This window comes from Centruroides vittatus, unplaced genomic scaffold (assembly GCF_030686945.1).
Source record: "Centruroides vittatus isolate TY-2023 unplaced genomic scaffold, ASM3068694v2 contig_10, whole genome shotgun sequence".
In the NCBI taxonomy this organism is placed as follows: Eukaryota; Metazoa; Arthropoda; class Arachnida; order Scorpiones; family Buthidae; genus Centruroides; species Centruroides vittatus.
This window is the reverse complement of record NW_027120658.1, coordinates 6,491,921-6,512,428: the sequence shown is the minus strand read 5'-3', so window position 1 is coordinate 6,512,428 and position 20,508 is coordinate 6,491,921. Positions and strand designations below refer to the sequence as shown.

Below are 20,508 nucleotides of genomic sequence, written 5' to 3'. Positions count from 1 at the left end.
CTTTTAATATAACTTTTATGTATTTTTATCTTGTGCATTTAATTGAACTGAAACACCAACTGAAGAGGGAATATTTTAGAGTCCAAAATGCATGTTGAATGTATTTTATATATTTTATACATGTTAGTTTTAATTATTGTAAAACTTCTGTTTTGTGAACTTAAATATATATTAAATTTAAGAAATTTTTGTGTTCATAATCACTGGTGTGATAAGCCCTAACAAATAACTGGTTTAAATTAGTAGAAATATTTAAATATTTATTTAAGAAATATAAAATGATACTTCTGAACTTCATCATTGTTATTTGTTGCCAAATTTTCTATATTATGTGTTCTTTTGAAAAAAGTAAATGATGGCAAATGATTGATATTTAATATCATATCCTAAAATTGACATCAACTCATGTCATTTGAAAACAAATGATTTCAAATGATGCTTTTACTACAACTATTAATAGGGAGAAACAATATCTGAGATCATATCTTATAAATTGAATCATGGGTTAAGTGACATAGATATATTTTGAATGGCAATTTCAGATGATGCAGAATATAAGGCATTGCAAGTAATATAATTCTTTTATTTTTGTTTCAGCAATTTTTATATAGTTTTTGTGGATTATGCAATATTTCATATCTGATTACTGTTGATTGATCATTCTGCAGAAGTTGCTTCTGTTTACATCTATTTATGCATTTTTATCTACTATTTCTAAGGCTCTTAAGAGATTGTTAAAACCTATATAAAATGAATTATCATCATTGTATTCTTCAGTGACACCAAATTACAGTATTTTATGGCATATAAGATGTGACTTTTATTCAGAATTAAGCTGCCTTTGCTCTCATTCATACAGAATATTTTAATGGTAAATGACTTCTTTTATTTATAATGGAAAAACAGGAGTTTAAAAGTGTGCATTCTAATTTTACTTCTTTTTTTAAACCAGAATACAGTAAAAAACAAAATTAGTGCTGAGTTCCAAAAGTGCAATAGGCTTAATTGCATTAATTACTTTTTACTAAATATTTTGTGCCAAAATAGAGATGCCTGTACATGCCATAAAATATGGTGACATTAGAAATATTGATAAAATTCAAATAAATAAATCTTGTAAGGCGTGTTAGAAAGTTATATCTGAAAATCACATTAAAGATAAATTATAAAATAATTAAATTTTATTATATAAATATAGATTTATTACCTTAAAATAAATTGTATGTTTTATTTTTATATTATAATGTTAGTTGAATTTTTTGTTAATATTCATTTCAATAATCTTATATTAAATTTAACATTTTAAATTGATTGATTATAGAATAAAGTATTTATTTATCGTGGATTGGAATATGAAAGAATTGAAGCATTCACTCAACGACTACAAACTGAATTTCCACAAGCTCAAATCTTAATGAAGAATACACCTCCTGATGATAGCATTATGAATTCAGATGGACAATGTATCCTTTTTAATATTTTTTACAATTGTTTACAATATACTTTGATATCATCATCAAGTAATAAAATTTGACACACAAATTAATGTTTATTTACAATCTAATGTAATTGCTTGAGTATATCACAATAATTGTAAGCAGCTATGAATGAAAATGTTCTGTCCTATGCATTTTTGCAAGATTGGTTTTTATCTAGAAAGAGATGTTCAACAAATAATCATTTCAGGAAAGAAATGAAGTTTTCTTTCAGTGATGATCAAATTCCAAAACTATATTGTTTCAAACTTGTTTCAGTTCAGTATTATTCTGATATGATTGCTATTCAATTTTCTGCAAATTCATTTCCGTTAGCTTTCAAAATAATAATAAGATCATTAACATTAGCATACACTATATTATCAAAAGTATTCAGAACATTGTTATAGTAGGTACAGAACTTAGTGTCTATTTTGAATTGTTAGTTGCATGATTTTGCTATAGAGGTATTATCAGTCTTCTATTTTTGAACATACAGAAATTTACAGTAATTGATGTTATCAAAATGGCTTGCAGTATCAAATGTTGAAAGTATACTGATACAGCATCCAGCAATTATTGGATGCTGTCTGTAAGTTGATGTCCCTATGATATCTAGGCATGCATAGCATTATTACTGTTCTCTGAGGTTGTTAACTTTATGTTGAACTGTCAATGGCACAAAATCTGTCTCAGCAAATACATAATGGAGAATGGACAGAATTTGAATAATGCAATAAATATTTTTGGTAATATAATGTAGTTTTGAATTCTATCAAAACATTATTGTTAATATTAGCTGGTTTTTGTGATATAGCTGCATTCAATTTCAACTAGAGGGTATGGATCTGAATGTTGACCACTACATAGAAGTGGAATGGCATATGAATGAACTTTTATTATGATGTCATAAAATTTATGAAGAAAAACAGAAACTTACAAAATAGATCACACTAATGAATTTCTTCTCAAAGCTACGCCCAGGATTTCTACCCTACAAATACTTCCACTTTTTTAGTCATTTTCCTTACTCAGGCCCTCTGTAGCGCCTGATAATTCTGCTGATGACACTGATGACCTGGAACCATTATTACCCTTTGAAGGATTTTATGACTAAAATATTAATCTGAATGACTTTTTTTAAATGAATGAACTCTAATTTTTCTGGTACAGTATTTTAATAATTTTTGCTGTTTATATTCTTATGTTCTGTAATATTTAAGAGATGCATATTAAGTTGGAGTTTTATTTAGACCATTTCTTTATCAAGAAATAAATAAAACAATTAAGCTCCTCATTTATTGATCTAGTCTTAGGAACAGAACTCAGTCATTAAGTGAGGAGTGCCTGTATATTATCTGAAAATGCAATGAGAATTAATGCAAGTATCATATAAAGATCAAGATTATGTACTGTGTTGCTGTTCTATTATTGTAGTGATGTTTACCTACTGTAGAAGTTGATTAATCTATAAATGAAAGTGCATCTGGACAATATAAAAACTAACCATTAATAGGAAGGATGTAACTTTATTTTAAAATATTTAAAACACATAAATTTTTTTATTTGAGTTAATTACATCATACAACACACATTCTATTTTTTTAAACAATTTTTGTCATCTGTCTATTGTAATAAGTTGTATGAAATATTAGTCCTAAATTATAATTTTATTTTATTAATAAAATGTTCAGTTTGTTTTTGCTTTTATATTTTATTAAATTAAAATATAAAGTAAAATTACAATTAATTATATATGTAGCTATAAGTTACTGAACATTTTGACATACAATATGTCATTTTTCAAGTATCGCACACCACTGAATGAAATAGTTGTGTAAAGTATTTTAAGCTTAAATATTCAAATAGAGAGTATTTTAAATAAATATTCAAATATTCATCCTAATTTATTTTATTTTGTTTTAAGATTACTTTTGCCCAATAGAATGTAATATAAAGAATTTAATTTTGTTCTAACAGTTTGGAATGTTTGTCATTAAAAATTATGTATTCCAAAATTATTTAATAATGATACCTGGCTCCTTCAAGTTAATAGTTTATAAAAGAATTTTCAATGTTATAGAAACAAATTAACTTAACAATGAGACATATCTTTTTAAAGTTATTCATTACCATTATTTATGAAGTTTTACCTTAGATATATTTAAATTTTATGAATTAACATGTTTTTTACTTTTTTTAAATTTTTTAAAAATTTTCCATAAAATTTCAATAATTCCTATTTGTAACACATGCATTTTTCTTTTGCAGTAAATATTCCATGTAATTTTTCCTGGATTGATAATGAAATCAGCAAATTGTAAATTACTCAAAAGTCATTTATAAAAACATTTAATTTTGTAGTTGTGAAAATGTTGGAACCATGAATTTAAAAACATAGAGTGGATGTCACACCAACAATTTTACTGATTCAAGAGAAAAATTCACATAAAAAGTCATTAAAGAACATTTTAAGAAATGTTTTAATGAAATAATAAATAACTAAACATTTTAAAACGTTTCATAAAATGTTCTTTAATGCCTTTTTATGTAACTTTTTCTCTTCAATCAATCATGAATTTAATGATTTCATTACATTTTTATAACTAATTCATTTTTTTTAACTCCACAAAAATTTAATATTCAATCTACAGATTTTATGTTTTTACTAAGTAAAATGTTTATATAAGTACAGTTTATAATATATATGTTAGGCTCAAAGAACGAAAATGTTCATTGAGTGAAAAAAAATATCCACAACCATTTTAAATCATCCACAATGCAAAATTCGCATTATGGCACTTGTAAAAACAGCCACAATGTGTTGTGACTAACTCAAAAAGACCACAAAGTGAAATTTGTGTGTGGCTTTTATGATATTTGACCACTACGTGTTGCAGTGATTAAGAAAACCATAACACATTCTGAACATTAGCTGATGCAACCATGATAGAAGATGATATGACACACAGTGGATTGTAACTTTAAAATATGGGTTCTAGCCTCAAAACATTTTTATTTACAATCTTTAGTGCTGAACAACATAAGTTCTACAAGTTTTCCTAGAAATATAATTTTAATACTTTAAAAAATTTCAAAGAAATAAAATGTATGGAGAAAAATATGCATTTGATTTTTTTTGTTTTGCTTAAAAGTGCTAAAGGTCAAATTACATGTACTAGTAGGTGCTTGATGTACTCTTCATAATGACATAAAAATCAGCTGCTAAAGTTAAAAACCACTGTTTGACGGATTTATTATGGTTAAAAGCCATCACAAGTTCTGGATGTTAACTAGTAACGGAGTGATGATAATGAAAAAGAAAGTTTTATCTTTTTTATGATTTGTTTGTCTTCAATTATCTTATATAAGTAGGTAACAAAATTATACACCACATACAGAAATGTAACTTTGTTACTTTTCAACAACATTTAATCATTCGTGAAAATCTGTTGCAATCTTTTATGTGAAATAAGTCTTTTTTTTATGAGAATCAAGGATGTTGCAGAGTTATTTATTTTTGCAAGAACTATTACCATGATATTTCGAGTTGCGTTTTATGTTCTTTGAGCAACATTTGCATTTTTATCAATACAGTATCTTTTACAGTGACACATTATAAACCCTTGCTTACTTCCAGATGTTAACGTGAATGCTGAATGAACTGTTAATGAAGTTGAGAGTACATCCTGAATGTTAATAAAGTTACTCTCAGAAATTGTAAATTCAGGATTAATGTTCATAACAAGTAAAACATTTCTGGTAGCTGCACGTCCCCTATTAACATCAGGCACCCGAACTAAAACATTTGAACCAATTTCAACTGCAAGAAATTTTGAGTTGGGTAATGAAATCATTTTATGTGCCTGTTTCTCTAGTCTGGATTTGGCATATTCTCTCTTAGCATTGATACTGTTCTTTCTTAAACAGAGCCTGCAAGTAACATTTGCACCAAATCCCTCATTCTCATTGCTTTCTCTGTAGATAATGTGAACATATTCATGACACTGAACACTTGTGAGCTCCTGAGGTTTCATTTCACTTTGTGGTCTTTTTCAGTTAGTCACAATGCATTGTGACTGTTTTTACAAGTGCCATAATGCGTTGTAGACTTTTTTTTTTTGCTCAATGAGCATTTTTGTTCTTTGAGCCTAAGCCTTATATATATATATATATATATATATATATATATATATTTGTTTATATATACAATTGTTGAATTGCTGAAATTTCATTTCCTTTATAAAATGAATCCTTAATAAATTAGTTGCTTTAACAATAGATATTCCTTTAGTTGACTTCAAAATACAATTTAATATTTATAAATATATATTTTAAAAACTTGAGAAATATAAATAAATTCTATAGGAACTTCCTTAATTTATTCAGATATTCAAATTTGTAATGTAAAGCCTTTGCCAAAACTACATCCAGAGTTTGAAGGACATGACATTCCTGATAAAATTCTTAGCTATTATTTAATTAATGATGTGAAAACTTTTCAGTTTGATAGACCACTGCATAAAGGTCCAGTTGATAAAGAAAATGAATTTAAGGTAAAATCTTAATCTATTTTATAGAATAATTTTTTTTTCTTATTAGCTATACATAATTGAAACTCATATTAAAAATTCACAAATGTCCTATTTTCATTTTTTTTTTTTATTGCACTGAACACAATCCTTAATACAATTAGAGACAAAAACTCATGACTGCCTATGATTTTCTCACAGGAGGAGGTTATGAATGGGGAAACTGGGCTCAAAGAATAGAAACTGATGAGTGATAAGTAATGCCTAGATTTTTATGCAGTTAAAACTGCCATTTTATATGCATATATATAACAGAAAAATAATCAAAACATGTGCTTAAATGTTTAATAAATATGTATTTATTATTTTACAAAATATTTATTTTATTTATTGTAGGAAAACTAAACCTAAATATTACAATAGTGAAAGTTTACTTTCATCTTATCCAGTTTAATTGTGATTAACTAATCTGTTATTGATTGATTAGTAGACTGTTTATTAATTGGTATTGGTAATAGAATTTTTTTCAAAGTTGCTGATTAATTGGTCATAGGTCATTAATAAGACTTTTTGGCTGGTTATTAATCTAACCACAGTATGTAAGAATCTGTAATTTAAACAGTGGTTCCCAATCTACTGAAATCTGTCTTGAGTCACACTTTTCTATAAAAGTTGTTTGAATTGTGTAATAATTTTAATTTCATTTATTATGGTAGTATTTATTGATGCTCATTATGCTAGTATCTTATAAAATTAAAAGTGTTCAGAATTATGTTGAAAACAATAGTTTGTGACTTTTTCATTAATGCATTATTTAAATTTATTGATATCTGTAGCATTCTATGATTAATTTATATTATTTTTTAGAGTCTCTGGATTGAAAGAACAACTCTAACAATAGCATCATGTTTACCTGGAATTCTGAGATGGTTTGAAGTGATCGAACGTCACTTGGAAGAATTATCACCAATTGCTCACGCATGTGAAAGCATAGAACACATGAACCAGGAATTACGTCGTCTGATTGGACAATATTCAACCGATCCTCGCAGATCAATCAGCCCACTTAGCATGCGACTCCAAGGAGTTATAGAAGCTGCCGTAAATGGTGGAATAGCAAAATATCAGGAAGCCTTTTTCACACCTTCTTTCTTATCACAAAATTCAGAACAAGCAGATAAAATAAGTCGTTTAAAAGCATTAATTCTTGAAAAGGTAAAGTTTTTTTTGTGTGTTTAATTAAAATTTAAGAATTGTCAATATTTAAAAATGTTTTTGATTTTTGTTAGTATTAAAAAAAAATGTAAGCTTGTAAAGAAAATATTTTCAAAAGATAAAGATGCATTTTTTATTAAAGGATCTTTTAATTTGGCATTAGATCAGTGATTATATATAATTCTATAATTGAAAAGCAGATTCCAAATATAATTAAGCAAATTAACCCATGGTTCCAACAAATAAACAATATTAAATTTAATTTTGACCAAATTTTTCTCACTACTATGAACTTTCTTATAGAAGATTTGAAATAAATATTTTACAGAACAATAACTCTCTTAACAAATATGATTACAGTAGTGAACCGAAAATCGGAATCAATTGGGGACTGGGGTTGTTCAGATTAGGGATTTGTTCCGATTACCCATTATGTACGAATAAATATATTAACCTGTCCGATGTTCAAATTTTTCTCTGTTGCATGTCACTTCGTGTTGAATTTTTCTCCGTTGCGTGTTGCTTTGTGTTGAATTTTCGTTGATTTTTAAGCCTAACGAAAATTTTTATAATAATAATCGAGGCTATTGTATCGTTAAAAATTATTTCTGCATTTTGTACAAACAAAATAAATATATTGAAGAATATAAAAACATGAAAATTATACTTTAGAAGTAAATTTAGTATCAAAAACGTTCGATTCAGCACGACACAGTCCGACTGAAAATCGTGCCGATTACTGGCGATTCCGATTACCGGGGTTCTGATTTACGAGTCTCTACTGTACTTGTATATTTTTCAGGGCTATGGAGTTGGCAAACTATGCCCTAACTTCAACTCACAGAATTTTAGAAGCATTTTTTAAGTGAATTACCAGGCATTCCTATTGAAACCACTGAAAGATCCAATTTTTTTTCACAGATTCTTTTCATTATTATCACTACTATCTTCATTCATACATTGACATACAAAATGTTTTCAATCTATGGATATAGTGAAGTGTACAAAAACACTAGATTTAATCTGAGTTGTCTTAACCATTTTGTATGGGTCTGCAAGCTAATTCTAAATTTTTATTGTCAAAAAGAATGCATTTTAATAAAAGTATGTGGAAAAAAAATCAACAGTTTGTGATATGCAAGGAAAGATCATGAAGTAGAGGAATCATGATAAAATAAGTTCTTGCATTACAGGAGGTTAGTGCTTCTATTAGGAGCTTAATGTAAAGTAAATAATAATAATAAAGTTGAAATTGGTCCATTTTTACTGATTCTAACTCCTTTAGCAATGAATTTTCTTCTGTTTTCAAAATAAAGTAGTTCATTAATCTGGCACTTGATCCAGCGAGCTAATATTCTGCAAATCTGAGTTTGCTTGGCAGTGAAATTCAGTAAACTATACATGGCCTGCATTGAATTGTGATGAATGAACTTTATTAGAACTAGAGCATATTTTGTATTCTGTAATGTGTGTGATTTATATATATTTTTTTCACAGATCAATGTGAGAACTGCACTTAAGAAAACAGTTTCTTACACTCATAGGTAGCTTTTGTGAATAATGTATACATTATATGTCTGAATCAAAGGAAGGAAAACTCAATGAGTACAGTATTAATTAATAAAAAAAACTATTAAGGCCATATTCAGTGAGTTTTTCTTCCTTTGATTCAATATTTGGTGTGAAGATCAAACTATATTGTATTATGTCTGAATAATAAATATCATATGCACATGAATAAATGTGTTCATTGATTGCAAAACTTGCAGAAACTGTAATCTTAACAAAGTATAATTATGCTCTCTATCATCATACTGATTAAAGAGCACATGTAGACAAATTAAAAAGTTATAGCAGCATCAGCAATGTTCAAATTACATATAACTTATCAAATTTTGCAAAAATACAAAAACCTTTGGTAATCTGGCACCAAGTGGGCAAAACTTCCGCTGTTGTTTTAGCAAAATATAATTTAATATAGATTTATTACAGTATAAAATTTAAAGCATTAATATATGATTATAAATATTCATAACAAATAATCTTTATTGTTTATTTATTTCTTTAATTTGATGATAAATTTTATATTTATTTTTTGTAGGTTTGTTCCATTAAGTTAAAATGTAGAAATTAAAATCATTTTGAGCTTTATTATATAGTATTTAATTTTTTATTATGTTTGCTGTTTCAAGTTATGAAAATAATATGCATTGAGAATACAAAACTGCTTGTGTATAATAGTAATTGAAGAAAAAAGTATATAGACACTAAATTTTAATACTTTAACTTATAGGTTCAAATACTTGAAGGTGGTTTATCACTTCATGGTAGACTTGCTCCACAAGAAGTTCTTCCATTGCATAGGAGACTGGTTGATAGATTTTCTGTGATGAAACAATCAATTCGAGATTCTGATTCTCCTTGCATCTCTCGAATTTCAACAAGTCGCAGAGGAGAGCTACCAACACCTCCAATTTTAGATTCAGATAATCGACGTCCGTCTATTGTAAAGTAAGTCTAATCAATAAATATTAAAGGGATAATTATTCTGTGAATTAATAACATACAAAATAAAGATCTGGACTTTCTTCTTGTTTTTAACATATACATTTCAAACATACATTTATTCTAGCCCATATCCCTTTTTAGTTATAGTTAAATCAAAGGACAACTTCAGATTGCTGACTTTTAAATCAGGAGTCTATGATTATCATAAATCAACTTACTGAAATTTAGATGTTACTGTTTCTATTTTTCTTTCTGACAAATTGATTGTTTTTCTTTTATATACAAACCTGAAAAATCACTTAATTTGTAAGTTTTCATAACAATGTTGTTACATAAAAGTTAGGTCTCTCTTTAAAGAGTCTGACATGTCAGAAAATTTCCCAATAGAAGCAGAACAATATTGTCTGCATATCCTTATGTATACAACCCAGAGCATGACATTTTTTTGTTTTGTAATCTCAAATGAATGAAATAACTTCCTTTAAAATGTTATTTTTCTCTCAAAATTAAATTGTAGCAAAAAACTTTGTTTACATCAGTGATTCAAAAAATGGACACTACCACCCTGGTGGCAGTAGAAGACTCAAGAGATGCTGAAACACAGAGGAGAAAATTCACTTTGAAATAAAATAATAATATAGTAGAGCAGTGAATCTCAAAGTGGGGGTCGCAAAAAATATTTGGGGGTCACTGAAAAATTGATGCCTGATCAATTTTTTTCAAATTTTTTATAAATTTACTATGGATTCATGTTTAGAAATAATAGAAATAAAAAATATATAAAATAATTTTTACTTAAATAAATTGCACATATAAATAATAAAAACAATATAAATATTTTAATACAAGCCTAATATTCATAAATTTGTGCGCTATTGAGGAATCTCCCGAGTTCCAATCTCAGCCTAAACTATAATAGAACAACATTGTCATTTGGAATGGTGTTCACTAGCAGTGTTGCGTCTGTAGGCAAGTCGAGTTAGAAATACAGTAGAGCGCGGTTATCCGAAAACCGATCATCCGAAAGATTTTCAGTTGGCAAATTTAAATTTCCGCTAGTGCTGTAGCACTGCAATATTTTGCTATGTCTTGGGCTACTCCAATATTATTTTAGTTGGTATGCATTTTTAGCTGGCAGCACTGGAGCAACCATGATAGGGTACTTAAACCCCTCTCCCCGAGAAGTTTTCTTACACATAGTCATTCTTTGGGGGTCTTTAAAATTTTTAAGTGCCAAAGGGGAGTCGCAGACCAAAAAGTTTGAGAAACACTGCAGTAGAGCATCGTTTATCCTAAAGCTGGTCAACCAAAAGCTTTCCAGTCGGACTGTGTCGTGCTGAATCGAACGTTTTTGATACTAGATTAACTTTTAAAGTATCATTTTTTTGTTTTTATATTTTTCAATATATTTATTTTGTTTGTACGAAATAAAGAAATAATTTTTAATGATACAATAGCCTCGATTATTATTATAAAAATTTTCATTAGGCTTAAAATTGATGAAAATTCAACATGAAACGACACGCAACAGAGAAAATTTTCAACATCAGATAGGTTAATATACTTTTTCATACATAATCGGTTATCCGAAAAATAAGTTATTCGAACAACCCCAGTCTCCAATTGATTCAGATAAACAACTCTCTACTGTACTATTGAACTATACAGTACAGTGTAAACAGATACTGTAAAATCAATTTTTGAGATATTTAACTTTATACTTAGCAGGTGTAGAAATAGTGCTTCTCTTTGTAAATGTGGTGAAAAAACTTTTAAACACTTTACAAATGAAACAGTTTGGCTGATACTCCACTGATCATTCCACATTCAAAGTCTGTTAAATCACATCTTAATAATCTTAATAATACCCATATCTTTACATGCAATACCCTTCAATTGTCTGTACAATTATCCAGCAATCCCTCTTTATAACAGTCTTGCCGTGATGGCAATAGCATGATGTCTTAGCTGTTTTGCATAAACTTTGCAGGTGGTCATAATAAATTGGCCACTCAGTGTGTGCAGTAAAAGGGAGTAGTAGTCTAAAAACTAGTTTGCATCATAAATTTTCTATTTTTTTTTTCTTTTTTTAATCAAAATCAAATAAATAATTTTGTCTGTTGTATTTTCAGATTGTTTAAAGATAATGATAATATAATATAATGCCTTACATTTTATTAGAATATGAGAAATTTTGTTTTTGCGATTTATATTTAAATTAATAATTATATAACAGTCACATGTTAAGTTTAAGTAAAAGTATAAAGATATGCAAAGAGTTTGAAAATCCTTCACGTGTTTTCATAACATACAAATTTTAATTCTGTGTATATGACATTGCTTGTTGTTGTGAATTCTAAAAATTATTGTTGTTTCAAATGCACTATTTTCTAAGTACTGTTATTTCAAGATTTTACTATATGTCAAAATCAAAAGTAGTAATGAAATTTATTTACATACAAAATACAGTATTAATTTATTCTGACCAATTTATTAATCTTCTCTTTCAAAATTGTTATTTTAGCACACCTCTGCCTCCAATTCCTGGGGAAGTAATATCAAAGAAACCTGTCGAATCTTGTGGAAGTAATCGTTCATCATCATCCGGATCAGGTATTTATGGACACTTTTTGCCAGAAAATTCTGACGACGAAGATATCTATAGTAGGCCTCAAGATTATTCCGAACATAAGTTTCCATCTGAAAGACCATCGCCTTTATCTCAGCCATTAATAAATCAAAACTCTCCTGTGTTATCACCTACAGTACCTCCACCTTTGCCTACTAGACCACATTCTGTTGCTTTGGGTCCTTTGCCAGAATCAAAGGTAAATTAAAATTTAACATGTATATGTTTAAAGGGTTATTTTCTCCACAAAATAAGTTCTATCTATAAACATTCAATGATGATTAAAGTACTTCTACCTGTATTCCTCCTAAACCAACTCAAAATTTATCTTATTTGTCATTTCCTAATTTTTGTCTTTATCATGCTGTTATAGCAATTTTAAACATGGATTCTTTTTGATGTTTTGATTTTACTTTTTTAAATCTAAATGTAAAAACAATACTTCATCATTGCAATTCTTTTATTATATAAACATCTTATTTTTATGTTATAATTTTTAAAAGACATATTATACACAGCTACAAAATGTATAAAATTTATATATATAGTCAAAGTAAGTCATGAGATAAAATTTGATAAATTTTATACATTTTGTAGCTGTGTATAATATGTCTTTTAAAAATTATAACATAAAAATAAGATGTTTATATAATAAAAGAATTGCAATGATGAAGTATTGTATTTACATTTAGATTTAATATAGTAAAATCAAAACATCAATAAGAATCCATGTTACTAAAATTGCTATAACAGCATGATAAGGACATTATAAATTAGGAAATGACAGATAAGATAAATTCTGAGTTGGTTTAGGAGGCATTACTTAGCTCAGACTTGGTTGTAAAATGAATTTTTAAAAATTTATATTTTATACAATTACGTGTAATTTAATTAAATTTATTTGCTAAATAGTTTTGTTAAATTCAAAAAATGTTTCTGTTGAAAGATATTTTAAGACTGGGATAATGTGGATATTATTATTATTATTATATAATAATGTAAATAATGTATGTATATATATAATACTCCAATGTAGTACTTGAATAAAATTCTTTGCAATTTATTTATAACTGGTGTAACTTTCCAGCTATTACGAGATTTTCTTATAAACTTTCTATATTATTAATTATTATAAATATTATTATAAAAAGCCTTGGCAAAAGGCTTAATTTTGAGGATAGAGATGAGTTTTGTAAAAATCAGTAAGTGCTAATGAGTAAACTCTTCATTAAGTCTGACCTCACTTGAAATATAACTCATGACCCTCTCACAACTAAAATTTAATAGTATCAATGTCCCCTATACACAAGATATCATGCTAAATTTTGTTTCTTAATCATTACCTCATCCTGAGACATTAAATGAAATAAATGTCAACATACATAAATTTTGTTTTTTTGTTCAGGGGATCTCATAACATGGATATTTGCAAAAAGCTCTGAAGGTCAAGTTGACATGATTCCAATACTTCTTGTTATGTATACATAACAGCCAGAAAAGTAAAACCTGAAAAATATGACTCAAAAGTTTTTATAAGATTATTTAACAGCTATGAATAGAAAGTGATCTTATGGAATACTTATCTGAGTTAAAGAACTTCAATGTTTCAAATTATGTAACCTGAACAACTTTATATTTTTATAAGAAAAATCGGTGATGGCCAAGCTTGAATGTGATATTGTAAAGCTTCAGAGAAGTTTGATCATTTAATGCCATATCAATAATTTGCCATTTCATGCTATGAGAAGTTACAGTTAGCTTTGGGAAATCTCAACAAATAGTCAAATTTATGAAGAGATAAAAGACTAATTGTTTTTTAAATTTTTGCATAATCCTTAGTCATCAACAGAGACCAGACTAGGATTGACTAGGATTATGATACTTTCCTGGCTGTTATGTATATATAACATGGAAAAATATTGGAATTGTGTCAGATTTGACCCTTCAAATTTTTTGCAGATCTCCATGTTTTGATGCCTCCTGAACCCAAAAAAAGTCAAAAAATGGGAGGAAAAAATTGTGTGTGTGTTGGCATCTATTTTATTTAATATCTCAGAAATGAGTAAAAATTAAGAAACAAAAGTTGGCATGGTATCTTGTGTACAAGAGACATTGACACTATTAAATTTTAGTTGTTAGAAGTCAAGGGAGTGGGGAGATAGAGGGGGAGTTGTTGTGTCCTATCTTGATGTCTTAATATGTGACACACAACTCAATCTAAAGATTTTACTTGTTATCAACATTTACAAAATTCTATAAAACTCATCTCTACCTTCTATTCTCAAAATTAAGCATTTTGCTATTTTATAATAATTAATAATATAGAAAGTTTTTAATAAAATCTCATAACAGCCAGGAAAGTTATGCTACTAATTGCAGGATTTTTTTTTTGTTTGTTTGGATTTCAACCATGATTATATCTAATTTTCTTACTGCAATTAATTAGAAACAAAGAAAATTCATTCAGAATAGCAATTATAAAAAAGGACTATTTTTTTTTATCATTAAAATATGGATTTAGTGCTGTTTTAAATTTGTTTTCCTGTTATCTGCATTATATTGACAATGACATAAAAGTATTTACAATACAATACAATAAATATATGCAATTACTAAAACATTAAAACTTTTGGAATATTACTTAATTGTGATGTAATTATAAATTTTATTTAAATTATAAAAATAGTTCATATTCAGTTCATTAGTTCATTTTCAATAGTGCCATTATTTCTTAAATTTACAATGGGTTATATCATAATAAAACAATTTTTTAAAATTTATTCAACGCAAGTATTGAATTAAAAGAATTACAAAATTTTAAGATAAGAAAAACATATATTATGCTTTTTGTTTTCTAACTCAGATGAGATGTACACTTATATGAACATAGTGAAGTGCAGTTCAAAATAGTATGGTATTTGCAATGCCTGATTTACGGTTATGAGACCTGCAGGCTGCTAAGATTTTCTGCACCCTTTACAAAAATCATATTTCCTAATGCAGTTTTTTTTTGTATTATTGTAATGAGAATTTACCAGAATTAATTCTACTAAAATTGTGTAATTAATTTTGGTAAACTGATGCAAAAACAACTTTTTTTACTACTTTATCATATAATATTTCTTTTTAACAGACCAAAAAATAAAAGCTTAAATGAAAAATTGTGACTCCCAGGCTATAGTCATTCAGCCTGTTCAGTAATAAATTTTTTATTCTTACTTCTCAAAGTTTTTGGTTTTTCTCTGCATTAAATAAGCATATCTTGAATATTAATCAATTTTAATCAATAGGTGCTTCCTTTTGCTATACAATATATATTGAAAAATTCATGTTTCAGAAATTCACTTTTGTCTTAAAAAAATAAATAAATAAATAATTTGTAGAGTTTTTATGAATGCAAAATTTTGCATAATTTTATGTCTAATGAAGAGAGTATTCATTGAAAGAAACAATTCATAATAGTAATTATTTTGTTTGAAAGAGATATTCATTTCCTTTGATAATGTTCTACATTTAGTAAGAAAAAGATTATACTCTTCTTGCCTTTTAGTAAATTTATTTTGCGTTGCCTCTTTTTTCTGTTAGCAGCTAATAGTTGACAAGAGTCTGCAGTCTTCAAAACCTTGGGATGTATCACTGGTTCATAAAGACAATTTAGATGATGGAACTGGTTATGCAAATCCATTTCCACAACAATTTAGCAGTAAAATAGTGAGTCCAAAAATAATTAACAAGTGGCCACATATTTCGGACAATTCTCCGGGAAACGTACAGTCTCCAACTGGAAGTTTACAGATTACTTCCCCGATAGTGTCGGGATCGACAAGAAACAGCTGGTCAGAACAAAGCTATATGACAGATGTAGATGGTGCTCCTCCTTTACCACCAAGAGGTAATGTTTTGTTTCTTTTAAGTTAATTTATTACTTCTTGCTCTATTGGAGATTCCATGAGGAGATTTTCATCATCAAGGGTATATACTTTACAAGAAACTTCAATAACTATTAGGTAGAATACTGTCTAGTTTTTAAAAATTGTTAAATAAAGAAATGTTCAATGGAAGATTTGGATAAATTAATCTTATTCAATAAAGAAGTTCATATAGCCTCCCCTCCTGCTGGATAGAATTTATCACAACTTATTTTAAGAAAATATGCTTTAATAGTTACTGAGTTTCTTCTAAAGTTTATTGATGGGCTGGAAGGCCTAAAACTACTTGGAATGTATACCATACTATCATATATCACACTACCATAGAATCTCCAATAAAACAGGAAGTAACAGAATATTTTACTGGAGAGAATGAAAAAATATAAAACATTACTTACTTGTACTTTAGTCCTGTAATTTAATAAATAACAAAAACTGAGTAAGGCTGTATAGATTTATGATAATTGTTGTTTTTGGGGAGGTGATTAAGTTTTAAGAATACATTTTTTAAATTTATGTGTAATAAATATAAAAATTAAACAAAGTTTAGCATGACAGATTTTAGAATATAGACATTTTTAAGAATTTTATACCACATTTTATTTACTACTGGGGGGGCTTTGCCTCCCTAGCTGCTTATGACAGCTCAACACTCAACTTGCTTTGCCCACTTGTTCCTAATATAGACTATTCATAACAAAAATTTGAATATGTATACCTTCATCTGTAATTCCAAGTGAAAGATTCCATAATGTAAACTAAGTTCTGGTCTGACCCCAGTGTGCATTTTGAAACAATTTACATAAATATTGGGAATAGGAAAACTTTCTCATTATTGGGTTTTGAGAGGATTTACAAAATAAGATGTATTTGTTGTGTATAGTTTTCATTTCTACTTTATTTTATACCATATTACAAAAATTAAAAATAAGTTTGGAGGAGACAATTTGCTGGTACAGAAGTATTGGGAGATTGACCCTCCCCCCTCTGTCCTATGGATTGATGTCCATGGAAATAAACCTCCACACACTAATTTAAAAAAATTTTTTTTATTCAATTGACAAAACTTTACTTTTATATTTTCTTTGTCAAAATTTAGAACAACCTTTAGATTCCAGAACAAAACAACTGGTTCAAAAAAAAAAAAAAAAGAATATTTAACATTCCACAGAAAAATGTTCTAATTCCATGGTTTACTTCACTTGCTCACTCTATGGACTTAGCTCAAATATAGACTAATTTTAACAAAAATTTTGTTAGTTAATTGTACCTCCTGTAGAGTGGCCCAATTTCTATTCAAAAATATCATAATGATTCATTGATTCCTGATGATGATGCTTCTTTTTTCATGACAAAAAAGTGTGGCAATTTTAAACTAATTCTATTTTTTTATTAAAAATAAAATTACCGTATTTACTCGCTTATAAGATGATCTCACATATAGGACAAAATGTGACTTTAGAGATCAAAATAAAAAAAAATTAAATTTATTATTGCAATTTAATTTTATTTCATTTAATCACAAATAAAATATTTTCAAATGCACGTATTAAAGCAAACAACCATGTTTGTCTTAATACATGATAAATGGAAAACAAAACCAAAACATTATAATATGCATGACGGGAAAAAGTTTATTTTTAATGATTCAGAATGTGCTAATATTCATTAAAAATAACATTTTAACTAATATGAAATAACTACATTTATAATCATTGCTAAGTGATCTGTATTTCATTAATGATTTTATAAATAACGAAGTATTTTCTGCAAACGAATGAGATGCAATGTGATTTTAATTGATGGGTGTGGGATTAAACACATAAACAAAAGGAGTGTGTCTTATTTTGTTTACAGTAATGCCAACTTACGATAAATACATTGCAGACTTATAATGACAGCATGAACTATACACGGTTCACAGAAATTATTTAAAAATGCTTTGGGTTTTGAACCAAATAATCACAGATCTTAAAAAAAATAAAATAATTTTATTTTGAACTGGGGTACAAGGTCTGGCACCAGTACAATGCACTTGGTAAGAATGAACTGGAGAGGGAGAGAGAGACAAAGACTTTGAGGGGGACTTGAAATGTTGTGAGGTTAGTCACAACGCAAAGAATCCTCCACTCGTGCGTATAGGACAACCTAGGTTTTTGAAGCAGGGAAAAATAAATGAAAACTTCATCTTATATGCAAGTAAATATGGTAGTTTAAAATTGTCACGCTTTTAAATAAACTTGTAGATAAAGAATATAATAAGAAGAGGAATTTCGGATTGCAAAAAAAAATTGCTGAAAAAGGTGCATATTTAAAAGTTGCGCATTTCTGCATTATTTAAACTAAAGTAGAATGAAATAACATTTAAATAATTCAATACAGTTTACTACAACAAGTGAGTTTTATGTTTTTTGATTACATGATAAAATTCATCTTCCTCTCTCTCAAAAGATTTACATGGTAAACACTAAAAGTTTCAGATATTATAGGTATAAAACAATGTCAGTTTAGGACATTACTAGCTTGATCACTTAACTGAAGTTCACTGTTCCTTTTGCTAATTTAAGTAGTGAAACAAAATTAAAATCTATTTACATTTCTGAAAAATATTTTGTATTGTGTATATTTCCAGAATAGCACTTAAAATTGTAAATACAAATTTTTATTATACCAAATTCTAGGTAACGAGAAAAGAATGGTTACGTCTTGGACTGGATCATCATCTGTGGAGGAACAAAAACCAGCTTTACCCCGAAGATTAGTCAAAAAGGTACTATTATATGTTAAGTAATTTCAAATTTTAAGAGTTCACTTTAATAATCAATCTATACTCTAACATTTTATCTGCATTAGAATGTATGTGTTCAATTCTATAAACTAAAATTTATTTTGCATTAAAATACCTTTGCTCATCACAACAAACATATCTTACTCTGACATTCAGTAAGAATCAAATTTTATTGAACTGATCAGAATTATCAGAATTAAAGAAAAATCGATTAATACTTTTAAGGTAATTAGTATCAATGATTGTAGTTATTTACACTTAAAGTTGCCAAATATCTTATTTTTATATTTACAGATTTAAGTAATTTATAACATACTCTAAATGTCCATTTTTGTTCTAATCAAATTTAATTTTTTATGACTTTTTCAAGTATAAAAATCTGTGTAATTAATGTGACATTGTCACAATGCTGGACTGCAATTTTTAATCATATTTTATAATTTAAACTAAGCTTTCCATGTCTGCCCCTATACATCATAATTCCCCTGATGACAATCAAGTCATGCTGATCATTTTTCTAACTCTGTTCTCAATAAAATTTTGCATTGAAATCATGTGATTTCTGGTCCAGATCAGAAATTTCTATATAATTAATCATAGCCTCCAGTTCCTGAGCTTTCCCTATCTTGTCTCAATTTTCATCTCTCTAACTCCATTCTTGAGATTAACAAACGACAGACAACAGTGGGAATATATAGGTCTGCAATATGAAAATTTCAGCACAGTTGTGATATTTATAATATAGTATTGTCATTGTTATATTTATTTTGGTTATTAAATACATTAGGTAATACTTATGTAATCAAGTTATGTCTATATAAATGTACTGTACATGTTACTATAAAATATTAATGTGTTTTAACACTGAGTATTCAGTGTTTTGCTATTGTTACTGTTACTGTATCACTACATATAAGATGTTGCCTGTCTCTTTTATATATATATTATTTTCAAAATTACTTTTATTAATTAAAATTTTTTAATAAAAATAGAGATTTTATCACACTAATGAAAAGAAATCTAACAAGGGCTCTTACCTGGCTTTTCTGGAACTCAAACATTAGGTTAAAGGGATTATTAAGAATTCTGATAATTTTCAGTTAAAAAGAATGAACAACTGCCAGATTATATCAGGCTATATTAATGTTACTATTAACAGCAGCATTGATATACAGTAGTGAACCGAAAATCGGAATCAATTGGGGACTGGGGTTGTTCAGATTAGGGATTTGTTCCGATTACGGATTATGTACGAAAAAATATATTAACCTGTTCAATGTTCAAATTTTTCTCCGTTGCATGTCGCTTTGTGTTGAATTTTTCTCCGTTGCATGTCGCTTTGTGTTGAATTTTTCTCCGTTGCGTGTCGCTTCGTGTTCAATTTTCATCGATTTTAAGCCTAACGAAAATTTTTATAATAATAATTGAGACT

The 20,508-nt window shown here is 27.6% G+C and overlaps 1 protein-coding gene across 4 annotated transcripts in view; it reads left to right on the top strand.

The window, feature by feature from the left end:
• spg (dedicator of cytokinesis spg) overlaps window positions 1–20,508 on the top strand; it is a 148,613-nt gene that overhangs the window by 118,419 nt on the left and 9,686 nt on the right. For 3 of the 4 annotated variants that reach the window (XM_067272606.1, XM_067272480.1, XM_067272686.1), the window contains 7 exons: window positions 1,322–1,463; window positions 5,865–6,031; window positions 6,875–7,222; window positions 9,516–9,733; window positions 12,255–12,558; window positions 15,945–16,251; window positions 18,970–19,058. In XM_067272606.1, coding sequence (XP_067128707.1) covers window positions 1,322–1,463; window positions 5,865–6,031; window positions 6,875–7,222; window positions 9,516–9,733; window positions 12,255–12,558; window positions 15,945–16,251; window positions 18,970–19,058 — 1,575 coding nt within the window. The remainder of the gene's footprint in view (window positions 1–1,321; window positions 1,464–5,864; window positions 6,032–6,874; window positions 7,223–9,515; window positions 9,734–12,254; window positions 12,559–15,944; window positions 16,252–18,969; window positions 19,059–20,508) is intronic. The other variant, XM_067272549.1, reaches the window with a different exon arrangement.